Source organism: Rhinoderma darwinii, chromosome 1 (genome assembly GCF_050947455.1).
Source record: "Rhinoderma darwinii isolate aRhiDar2 chromosome 1, aRhiDar2.hap1, whole genome shotgun sequence".
NCBI lineage: Eukaryota > Metazoa > Chordata > Amphibia > Anura > Rhinodermatidae > Rhinoderma > Rhinoderma darwinii.
The window spans coordinates 193,537,658-193,550,301 of NC_134687.1; the positions used below are offsets into that span (position 1 = coordinate 193,537,658).

Here is a 12,644-nt window from a genome sequence, read left to right on the forward strand (position 1 = left end):
TTTTCTTCAGACTCCTGGAAAGAACAATCAGGACTGCTGTGGAGCAACATCTGTTTGACGTACTTGGCCCTGGAAGTCAAAGTTCAGAGGAATCAGAGTCTGGAACATCATCCCCTTCCACCAGCTTGTCTGCAAGACAGAGAAGGAGACATCTGAAAGAGCAGGATGAGAGCCGGAAAAAGCCTAGAGACATGTAAGGAACAGCTTGTATATCACATTAAGGAATTTATTCACAGCACATTTCCTCTGGAAAGGGCAAGTGGTTTTTTTCAGTATCTGGGAAACTTGTAAAAGTATGCTATGTATTAGTTATACATTTATTTAGTTGAGCTATATTTATATTTACACGTAACAACTCATTAGTTTCTGAGCCATCATAACGATTGTTGCCCAGTCTAAATGCCAAAGAAGTTCAACGACAAATAATAAAACTATCGTTTATCATTGATCGTGCATAAATCAAAAATGTTTGTCTGGGTTTAAATAGTACTGGTTGTAAATTATAAAGTAAATTTGGTTAATTAATGATTAAATTTGCCATCTGATATTTCCTAGATGCAAAGCAGTGCATTTTATTGTAATGTTATTGGCAAAAGGGCCGAAATGTTTAAGTGCCTGCTCACTACAGTCTAAAAAATCATGTTATGTTATGAATATCTTTTTCCCAGCAAGTCATGCCAGTTTTTATCTCCTTTTTTATCGTCTTTCATAATCTTTTCAGATAAATAATAATTATTTGTTCTTGTTTAAACATGAAATAAATTGGAGGTATTGTTTAGAATTATAATCTAAAAGTATTATTTTCAGTGCCCTTGACTTAGGAATGTTTTGTTTCCTACAAATAAAACTACACTTGACCTTCAATTAAATAATTTACGATTTTAAATCAATGTTGCCCCTGGACTGTGATCTCTCAAAGTAAGCAGATCTATTTAAAGGTGTGCGCAAGGTTTTCTTGCAGGCCTTTGATTGAGAAAAACTGGATAAAATTCCTATATTCTATATCCATGAAAAGTTAATAAAAATATCTGATAGATTTGCTTCACGTTTAGTGAAAGGGTTGACCTATTGTCTAGACTTTTTTTTTTATGCCCCGCAGACTTTCGAGAGAAGACAGAAGGGGTTTTCACCGCTTCTGTCTTTTCTATACTCACGTATACGGTGCTCAATTAGTGCTGTGTATAAAATGCTGCTGCACCTATTGGTCCCAGTGGTCATGTGATTGGTCACCTGATGGCTGGGATGCCGATAGTAGGAGGCTGCTCCTGGGTCTAATTAGACCCAGCGTAGCCCTAACAGTGACAATGGTCACTATAGCAGGACTGATTTCCCCCTGTAACTGGGGCTGCTGTGCATCCCCATTAACAGTGGGAAAGGTATAGTGTAAAAAAAAAAATGAAATTAATTAATAAAGTCCTCATAAGGTCTTTTCTGACTTTTGAGGGACAAGCCACAATGATAAAATAAAAATTAAATTACACATAAAATACCCCTCCAAAAAAACTCCATCTGCCAATCGTTGTTCTAACGGTAGCCCTGAACGAATTATCCTAATATAGACCTGTAATATATCAAAATTTACGGTAGACAATGATGATCACAAATAAGTGTATAAAACTATATTACCAGAAAAAATTGCTAGAAGGTATAAATCCATATTTTTTTTTCTAACTTTAAGCCTAAAAATTCTCAAAAAAGCAAAAATGATGTGTATAAAAAAATAAACTTGCATTGATCATGAAAAAACATTGCAAAAATCAAGTTGCAAATAAAAATTTTATATCTGTTTTTAACATGTGCTAAAAGTGGCTAAACCACTTAAACCACTGGTCCTGAACCAGTTAAAACATATAACATGAACCATTTCTCTCCCACTAAATATGTCATGGTACCAAACCTATGGTCAACTCTGAGAAGCTGCCTGACAGCTCCCACTGTCTTAATAAATGTGCTGTCGCGTTGACTTCTGATTATTACACTGTGTTTCACTGTTCTCTGAGTGGGCAGAGCTGGTGACAGCTGACAGTGGAGCAAATTGTTTTTCCAAACCACTGCTATCTTGGTGTTGGAGGTCTCACCTTCAGGGCCCCCCTTGGAATCAGGAACCTTGGGCATTATCGCGGTTTTCCCTTCCCCCAAAGCAGCCGTACATTTAGAGATTGTTTCCTGATGACCAGCATTCCACTGCTTTATTATTCAGTTGTCCTTACATTTATGATCATTTGTGCTGAAGAGCGCTCTTAATCATCTTTATCTATGATCACTCCACGTTCTCTTTTTTTTTTTTTTTTTTTAAGGGAGATGATTAACAAAGAAAATATCCCTTCTGGGTGTGGGAGCCTAGAAGATTGCGGTTTGATGCAGGAAGTGGAGAAGCTTCAGGAGAACTGTTCTGGATATATAGAGGAAAGAAGCAAACCAAAGAGACAGAAATCCAGCAGCAAGCTGTCTGAGCTCAATGACAATCAAGACAGCACAGTGGTAGGTGATATATGATTGTCTAACCGGACCAATTTTGTGAATAGAATTACTTATAAAAGTAGACTGTGCAGGAAAAGCAGCAATTGTTTATGTCTAATGGCAGCCCATACATGTAGCAGCTGTGTAGTGGTAGTGTGCCGTGTGGCAAAACCACTCTCGATGAAAATGGCCCAAAAGTTGAAATGTTTTCGAAGTTTGAGCCAATTGTGACATTTCTGTGCCAGAAAACTGGCATATAAAAGTTGATATATTCCCCCTACGTGTATACAATGGGAGCTTTATGGTAATTAATTATGCAAATTGTTTGGCTGCAAGTGCATTGCCGTATTAACATTGTTGCCACCTTCTTGATATCCTCTATTATTGCATATTTGTCACACTGAATGGATTATTATCTATAAACACAATACGACTGTAGATGAGGGACCTGAGTGATCACATCCCACTGTTTTAAAATTATTGCTGCATTTTTAAGCCCTCGTGAAAAAATTACTTTCCTAAGCAACCACCATATTTAACAGATGGGAAAATACAGCTGATTGAACGCAGGCTTGACTGCAGCCAGCCCTGCTGAAACCAAGCACACCATGAAAGTGAATTGGTCCCCACAACATTTCTAAAAGAACACTGCAACAATAAAAAAAAAACTAAAAAACAATTATTTTCTTGGGACCTGAGACTCAAATAACAGTCTTTATCTCTCTTTATAAGAAAGACTTGGAACAGTATGGAATATTTGTAGGTATCATTACTACAAGGCCACAATGAAAAACCATTCTGGAAGTCACAAAACCTCTCAGGAGAATATCCAATTAACTGCAGACCCTCTAGTGTTAAAGGGGTTTTCCCAACTTTGACATTTATGGTATATTCAGAAGATATTCACGGAAGTGATAAATGAGTAAAATGTATCATTTTTATTTCATAGCTATCTAAAAACAGGGGTACAATCACCACTGTGAAAAGCCCAACCGTGTATTTAAAAACGTATTAAACACAATACTCCCAGTCCTAGTTCGTTTGCGACCCTTTGTGACTGGGTATGTAAACAGAGATATCAAAATATGGAATCAGCGTATAACATTGGTAAAGCAGTGGTTTGGACCCTCGTTCACACAGGAGCCTGCGTTAACCGCACCAGATTCTCCCAATGTACAGATGCACAACAATGCCACTGCCCCCTACGCAAAATTCCCTCACTTCACCCGACCCTACGCGTTTCTATACTTATCATCAGGGGTCTGTCAGTCTGGCCAGGATGCCAGCGATATATCTTCAGCAGCAGGTATTCTACTGCACAACACGGAAGCATGCACGCATAGATGTTGCCGCTGACATCTATGCGTGCATGCTTCCGTGTTGTGCAGTAGAATACCTGCTGCGGAAGATATATCGCTGGAATCCTGGCCAGACTGACAGACCCCTGATGATAAGTATAGAAACGCGTAGGGTCGGGTGAAGTGAGGGAATTTTGCGTAGGGGGCAGTGGCATTGTTGCGCATCTGTACATTGGGAGAATCTGGTGCGGTTAACGCAGGCTCCTGTGTGAACGAGGGTCCAAACCACTGCTTTACCAATGTTATACGCTGATTCCATATTTTGATATCTCTGTTTACATACCCAGTCACAAAGGGTTCGCAAACTAACTAGGACTGGGAGTATTGTGTTTAATAAGTTTTTAAATACACTGTTGGGCTTTTCACAGTGGTGATTGTACCCCTGTTTTTAGATAGCTATGAAATAAAAATTATACATTTTACTCATTTATCACTTCAGTGAATTTTCAAATGTTCATATTTGTGGGAGCACAATATATAGCGTTAAAATACAGTGAATTATATTCAGAAGATATGCCAAAAATGTTCGATAGATGCGGGTCCCACCTCCTGGGACCCACACCTATCTCTAGAATGGGGCCCCTGACCCCAGTCCTACCTTGTGTGGCTCCCGATTCTCCCCAGCAACTATCTGACCAGGTGTCACGTCTGGATTATATTTTTGGGTTCCATGACCTTGCAATACGTATTGACTCGATACAACATGGTCATAGAGGAATATCGGATCATAATCCGGTCATTCTCTCTCTCCACACTCCCTCAACTAGCAGTAGAACCTCATGGAAGGTGAATCCATTTTGGTTATCTCTCATTGGTCCCTCATATAGGATCCCAGACCAATTGGAATGTTTTACATCCACTTATGACCCACAGACAGATTCTTCCCTTTTATGGGATACCCTTAAAGCATATTTGCGTGGGTGTTTATCTTCCACCATTTCATATATTAAACACACTTCTGCCCAGGAGGGGGAGATTTTGGCCTCTCGGTTGAAATCTGCCGAAAAGTCATATATATCTGATCCCAGTGACGCTCACAGGTCTGACTGGTTAAGTCTTCAGAGGCTATATACTCCACAACAACATGTTAAAACTAAACGTAAATTCGTTTTTTTCTAGACAATCATGTTTTTAACTCTGTAATCGATCTAGTAAATTGTTAGCATTTATGGTTAAACAACACTCCACCTCAAATGCAGTCTTGAAACTTAGGGCCCCCACAGGAGATATACTACTCAATAACTGCTTCTATGATTATTATAAGGGTATGTGCACACACACTAATTACGTCCGTAATTGACGGACGTATTTCGGCCGCAAGTCCCGGACCGAACACAGTGCAGGGAGCCGGGCTCCTAGCATCATACTTATGTACGATGCTAGGAGTCCCTGCCTCGCTGCAGGACAACTGTCCCGTACTGTAATCATGTTTTCAGTACGAGACAGTTGTCTTGCAGCGAGGCAGGGACTCCTAGCATCGTACATAAGTATGATGCTAGGAGCCCGGCTCCCTGCACTGTGTTCGGTCCGGGACTTGCGGCCGAAATACGTCCGTCAATTACGGACGTAATTAGTGTGTGTGCACATACCCTAACACTTTATATAAAACCACATTAGAGGTATCTGATTTAGACATATCAGATTGATTATCTGACTTATCTTTCCTGCAACTCAGATACCCAACGTATGTCTTTGAATGCTGATATTACTATAGACTTAATCTTGCCATAAAGGATATAGCCAGGGGTAAGGCTCCCGACCCAGACGGCCTACCTATAGAAATATATAGTAAATATAGTGACCAGCTAACCCCACATTTACATAATGTCTTATCTGTTGCTACTTCTGGAACTTTGCCGTTCACATTTTATGATGCCACAATAGTAGTCTTGCTTAAACCTGGTAAGGACCCTTTGGAATGCGGCTCTTACCGCCCCATATCTTTGGTAAACGTAGATTACAAGATATTGACTAAAATCCTTGCTAAAAGACTAAATAGTGTCATCCTTGATTTGATACACCCTGACCAAACCGGGTTCATGCTGGGCAAATGTACTTCCATAAGTACTAGGAGAGATCAGGCGATAGTTGAATTCAACCCATTGCAGGATAATAACTTGGCAATAGCCTCTTTGGATGCGACAAAGGCTTTCGATTAGATTGAATGACCTTTCCTTTTCCTATGCGTCCAGAAATTTGTTTTTGGTCCTAATTTCAGTAAGTGGATTCGAACAATATACGCTTCACCCCGGGCTAATGTTTTGGTAAATAATATATTGTCCCCTTCTTTTGTTCTCCAAAGAGGTACATGTCAGGGCAGCCCGCTGTCATCGGCTTTATTTAGCGATTGAGGCATTGGCTCTGAGGATACGATCCTCCCCTCTCATCACAGGTATTACCATTGCAGAGCGAACAGACACCATCGGCCTCTATGCGAATGACATGGTGATCTTCATGAATTATGTCCAAGATACACTTCCTGCAGTTATATCCATTATAGAAAGATTTGGAAAATGTTCCAGCCTTTCTATTAATTGGGGAAAATCCTCCATTATCTTCTTGTCAAATGTGCCACCTCCTCGATTGTCTGAGTTGTCACCATTACCTCTGGTAGACGACTTCAAATATTTAGGCATTTTTATAACAAACAATTCAGATATGGACCTCTCTCTCAAAGTTTTGCCAATACTAGGCTATGCCCATTCTAAATTTAATGTATGGAGTAAACTACCTCTTTTGGTGTCTGGACGTATAAACTTGGTGAAAATGATCCTATTGCCCAAATTTTTGTATGCACTTCAGCACAGTCCTGTTATTATACCTAAAGCAAGACGCTTAACTCCTTATTATTCCCGTTTTATATGGGGCAATTCTAGACCCAAACTTAAAGAGGCTCTGTCATCAGATTTTGCAACCCCTATCTGCTATTGCAGCAGATCAGCGCTGCAATGGAGATAAGAGTAACGTTTTAATTTTAAAAAAACAAGCATTTTTGGCCAAGTTATGACCATTTTTGTATTTATGCAAATGAGGCTTGCTAAAGTCCAACTGGGCGTGTATTGTGTGTGTTACATCTGGGCGTGTTTACTACTTTTACTAGCTGGGCGTTCTGACGAGAAGTATCATCCACTTCTCTTCAGAACGCCCAGCTTCTGGCAGTGCAGACACAGCCATGTTCTCGAGAGATCACGCTGTGTCGTCACTCACAGGTCCTGCATCTTGTCGGACGAGCGAGGACACATCGGCACCAGAGGCTACAGTTGATTCTGCAGCAGCATCAGCGTTTGCAGGTAAGTCGATGTAGCTACTTACCTGCAAACGCTGATGCTGCTGCAGAATCAACTGTAGCCTCTGGTGCCGATGTGGCCGACACGATGCAGGACCTGGGGCAGGAAGTGAGTGACGTCACAGCGTGATCTCTCGAGAACACGCTGTGTGTCTGCACTGCCAGAAGCTGGGTGTTAACGAACAGAAGTGGATGATGCTGATTCGTCAGCATCATACACTCCCATTCCTAACGCCCAGCTAGTAAAAGAATTAAAAACGCCAAGATGTAGACACATAATACACGCCCAGTTGTACTTTTACTGTAAACACGCCCAGTTGTACTTTAGAAAGCCTCATTTGCATAAATACAAAAATGGTCATAACTTGGCCAAAAATGCTCGTTTTTTAAAAATAAAAACGTTACTGTAATCTACATTGCAGCGCCTATCTGCTGCAATAGCAGATAGGGGCTGCAAAATCTGGTGACAGAGCCTCTTTAAGCTGTCCCCGCTCCAGAGACCCAAGATACTGGTAGGATTTCTTTTTATATTAGTTAGCGGGCCAACTCAAGGCACTGAGTTTATGGATGCCAGAGGTATACCTTCCGAACTCGGAATATCACCCCTATTAAACTATTACCCTTACACAAGCTGGCTCGTGTAGTTTGGAGACAGACTAAATAGCTGTTGTGTTACACTGACGTTATTTCGGAAATGCCTCTATGGAATGATCATCCTTATTTTCCATCGTTGCCATCACGTCTTTTTCAGGCTGTTCAGACCATAGGGGATCAATACGATAATAATGTCCTGCTTTAATTTACTCAATTACAGACTCTAAACATGACATACCACGTACCAATTTTCATAGTTATTTACAGATTTGTCATACCTTACAAGCTCAATTCCAACACCTGGGGAATGCTCTGACAATTTCCTCTTTCCCATTGATAGGAATAAATAAATGATCCAGCTATGTATAGTACATCAATCATATTTGACCCCTGTTGGGATATTTAAAATGGGAGGATTGCCATCTGCAGATTGTTTGTGATGTCATACTCCAGAAGCTGACTTCTGGCACATGATATGGACCTGTGACCCCATATCGGGCTTCTGGACGGAGATAGTTTCCTTGTTATCTTCCTTGCTACATGTGGCCGTCCCTTCATGTCCTAGAATTTGTCTGTTTTGTATAGTGGATGAGGATGCATTGACACACCACACCAAAATCTTTTTGAGAGAAACTTTTTATTTTTAGCACGGAAAACCATAGCACAACATTGGATGAATGATCTACTTCCATCCCTTCATCATTGGATCAGATTGGTAAACTCTGTGATGCCTTTTGAAAAGATTGTTTATCCAAATCGCAGTTGTGCTGCCAAATTTTCTAAGGTTTGGAATATATGGAGTAATTCCCATCTGACAGTGAGCTCCTATGGTGATCCTGTAAATAAACCAATATAGGTGTGAAGAGAAACCCTAAATTCTATATATTTCACTGGAATCAATATACTTACCATCTCTGATGTTTTTGAAAGGTGTAGGTCCTTTTGTTTTGATTTGTTCCATTTATTATTTTGTATTTACTCACGTTCTAAAGTAAAATAAAATATATGTGTTTATTTCTGAATGCACATAATTCCTTTTGTGATATGGACTGTTACCTGCTCTGTGTCACGGCGTGGGGTGTGGACCCACTGGGCCGTACCGCGTAGCGGGATGGCAGCTGGCCAAACAGGTACAATGGAGTACCTGAGGCAATGTAGAACGTAGCGTTGGATTCAGGCTAAGATGAGGCTCCAACAGTAGATGAACACCCGGTGGGGTGCGACACAATAGATGCAGCAGAGGGCACAACACGACTTCCACTCTTGAATGCACAGGGGCATGGGATACAGGGTACAGGCAGCAGGATCGGGTAACACTGGGAACTGGAAAAAAACTAGGAGACCATTTGCAATGACAAACTTCAGGAAACACAACAACGCTTAGGCAAGGATCGAGAGGGCAGGGCCCCTTTTATAGTCCTGAAGCATTCTGGTTCTATGGCAGTATTCTGCAACTGTGCAGGTACTGGCCCTTTAAGGCCGTGCGGGAGCACGTGCCCTGCAGGAGGCAGTGTCCGGACAGAAAGTGAGTGCCGGCGTCTCTCAGGAGGGAGATGCCGCCGGGAACTCACTCGTCCATGGCCGCGGCCGTCAGAGGGAGGGTAAGTCAGGACGACGGTCCGCGGCCATAGATGTTACACTCGGCTTACTCGACTTTATTCATGTATAACTTTCAATATCAATATAATTTATTCTGCAGTCAGTGGTTTCTGACTGATTTTGTATTTGTTACTGTAGCCGATATCAATAAAATGAGAAAAAGCTATCTGACCTGGTGGTTGGGAGTACGGAAACCGCTGAGCTGCACAGTTTACGTAAATCCCATAGAAGCGAATGGAAGTTCCGGAAACAGAATAGCATGGTGAGCTACGCTGTTTATGTAGCTCCCAAGTTGCGGAAACTCTTGACCACCTCTTCGAAGTTGGGGAGTAGCGGGAGTTGGACAATGTAGGATGAGTGTCATGGGGGCCTTGTTCTAGAGATAGGTGCAGGTCCCTGGGGTGGGACCAGCATCTATCAGGCATTTATGGCATATCCTGTGGATATGCCATAAATGTCCAAAATAGGAAAAACCCTTTTAAGACCCTATTACGCAGACAGATGATCGGCTTCTAAACGAAATTAATCTTACGAACGTTCGTTCCCAATCCTAGTCCTGTCTAACCAGGGTAGAGATCAGCTGACATACAAGCAAACGCTCAAAATTATTTTTTGTTGGCTCCACGTCTTTGTGTAAACTGGGTATGTACTGCCGACAATATTCAAACTGTATGGGGACGAGCGATCGTATTAATGATCGTTCGTCCCCATATTCTTGATCATTGTTCCATGTAAATTGAGTAAGCGCCGATCGGCATTCCTTTATTGCCAATTGGCGCTCGTTACTGGGCAGAAAATCTGCCCGTGTAAAACCACCATTAGCTAGGGTATTTGTGCATATCTCACAGTGATCTGAACTATAAAATCTCCCCCATGGTGTTTCATTTTGCCTTTCACTAGGATTAGATACAATACGGTATCTCAACTCTATTATAAACCTAGCCAAATTCCCTACTCCAGAATAAGCATTCAATGCAATATTCTTTTTTAAAATATCTGCACATAAGAAGCTATCTGCGTTGATCAGATTGTGTAATTATTCTGTCATTTTCTTGCGTTTTCTCAACTACAGTTAAAGAGGCTCTGTCCCCACATTATAAGTGCCCTATCTCCTACATAAGGAGATTGGCGCTATAATGTAGGTGACAGCAGTGCTTTTTATTTAGAAAAACGATAAATTTTTACCACTTTATGAGCGATTTTTAGCTTTATGCTAATTAGTTTCTTAATGCCCAAGTAGGCGTGTTTTTACTTTAGACCAAGTGGGCATTGTACAGAGGAGTGTATGACGCTGACCAATCAGCGTCATACACTTCTCTCCATTCATTTACTCTGCAGATAGCGATATAGCTATATCGCTATGTGCAGCCACATACACAAACACTAACATTACTGCAGTGTCCTGACAATGAATATACATTACCTCCAGCCAGGGCGTGATGTGTATTCAGAATCCTGTCACTTCTGTAGCGTCTCTGTGATATTTACAGCAAGGCAAGCGTAATCTCACGAGATTACGATGTAAACTGTCATTTGAAACGAGATTAAGTTTGCCTTGCTGGAAATCTCACAGAAAAGATTCAGAAGTGTTAGGATTCTGAATACACATGACGTCCTGGCTGGAGGTAATGTATATTCATTATCAGGACACTGCAGTACCGTTAGTCTTTGTGTATGTGGCTGCACATAGCGATATAGCTATATCGCTATCTGCAGTGTAAATGAATGGTCTCAAGTAAAAACACGCCCATTTGGGCATTAAGAAACTAATTAGCATAAACCTAAAAAGCGCTCATAAATTGGTAAAAATAGATTGTTTTTCTAAATAAAAAGCCCTGTTGTCACCTACATTATATCGCCCATCTCCTTATGTAGGAGATAGGGCACTTATAATGTGGTGACAGAGTCTCTTTAAGGCGGGATTCACACGACAGGGTTTCCCGGCCGGGTGCCTGCCGTTCATAAATCGGCCGGCACCCGGCTGCATTAGGAATAATAGACCCCTAATGGGGCTATTCACACGACCGATTTTTTGACGGCCGGGAAAACCGGCCGTCAAAAAGTAGGACATGCTCTATTTTCGGCCGGGTGCCCGGCCGCCCGGCTCCCATAGAAGTCTATGGGGCCAGGTAATACCCGGCCATCACCGGAATGTGTCCCGAGTGATGGCCGGGTCTACCGTCGCTCGCGCACTCTCTCTCCTCCTCCTCAGAGTGCAGAGTGCATGTGAGGAGGAGGAGGAGGGTCTTTTATTGCTCGCTGTAGGAGTCGGAATCCCCAATCCCCGGCCGGGGATTGGGGATTCCGCTACAGGAGAAGTGCGTGACTACACTGTCCAGATATGGACACAGCGATGTCACTCACTTCTGCAGCGGAATCCCCGACTCTATGGCCGGGGATGCCGCTACAGGAGAAGTGCGTGACTACACTGTCCATATATGGACACAGCGAAGTCACGCACTTCTGCAGCGGAATCCCCGACTCTATGGCCGGGGATGCCGCTACAGGAGAAGTGAGTGACTACACTGTCCATATATGGACACAGCGAAGTCACGCACTTCTGCAGCGGAATCCCCGACTCTATGGCCGGGGATGCCGCTACAGGAGAAGTGCATGACTACACTGTCCATATATGGACACAGCAAAGTCACGTACTTCTGCAGCGGAATCCCCGACTCTATGGCCGGGGATTCCGCTACAGGAGAAGTGAGTGACTACACTGTCCATATATGGACACAGTGACGTCACTCACTTCTGAAGCGAATTCCCGACCTGTGGCAGGGAATTCCTCTTCAGGAGAAGTCAGTGACTACACTGTCCATATATGGACATTGAAGTCAGTGACTTCTCCTGGAAGGGGGGGGGGGATGGGTGCAACCTACAGGGGGCTGTGTGGGATCACCTACAGGGGACTTGGTGGCATCACCTACAGGGGACTTGGTGGCATCACCTACAGGGGACTTGGTGGCATCACCTACAGGGGGCAGGGTGGCATCACCTACAGGGGGCAGGGTGGAATCACCTACAGGGGGCAGGGTGGAATCACCTACAGGGGGCAGGGTGGGTGGCATCACCTACAGGGGGCAGGGTGGGTGGCATCACCTACAGGGGGCAGGGTGGGTGGCATCACCTACAGGGGGCAGGGTGGGTGGCATCGCCTACAGGGGGCAGGGTGGGTGGCATCGCCTACAGGGGGCTGGTGGGTGGCATCGCCTACAGGGGGCTGGGTGGCATTACCTACAGGGGGCTGGGTGGCATTACCTACAGGGGGCTGGGTGGCATTACCTACAGGGGGCTGGGTGGCATCACCTACAGGGGGCTGGGTGGCATCACCTACAGGGGGCTGG

General features: G+C 43.1%; 1 protein-coding gene across 6 annotated transcripts in view; it reads left to right on the forward strand.

The window, feature by feature from the left end:
- Window positions 1-12,644, forward strand: part of FAM13A (family with sequence similarity 13 member A) — a 303,023-nt gene that overhangs the window by 210,448 nt on the left and 79,931 nt on the right. For all 6 annotated transcript variants that reach the window (XM_075860670.1, XM_075860672.1, XM_075860669.1 and 3 more), the window contains 2 exons: window positions 11-193; window positions 2,298-2,481. In XM_075860670.1, coding sequence (XP_075716785.1) covers window positions 11-193; window positions 2,298-2,481 — 367 coding nt within the window. The remainder of the gene's footprint in view (window positions 1-10; window positions 194-2,297; window positions 2,482-12,644) is intronic.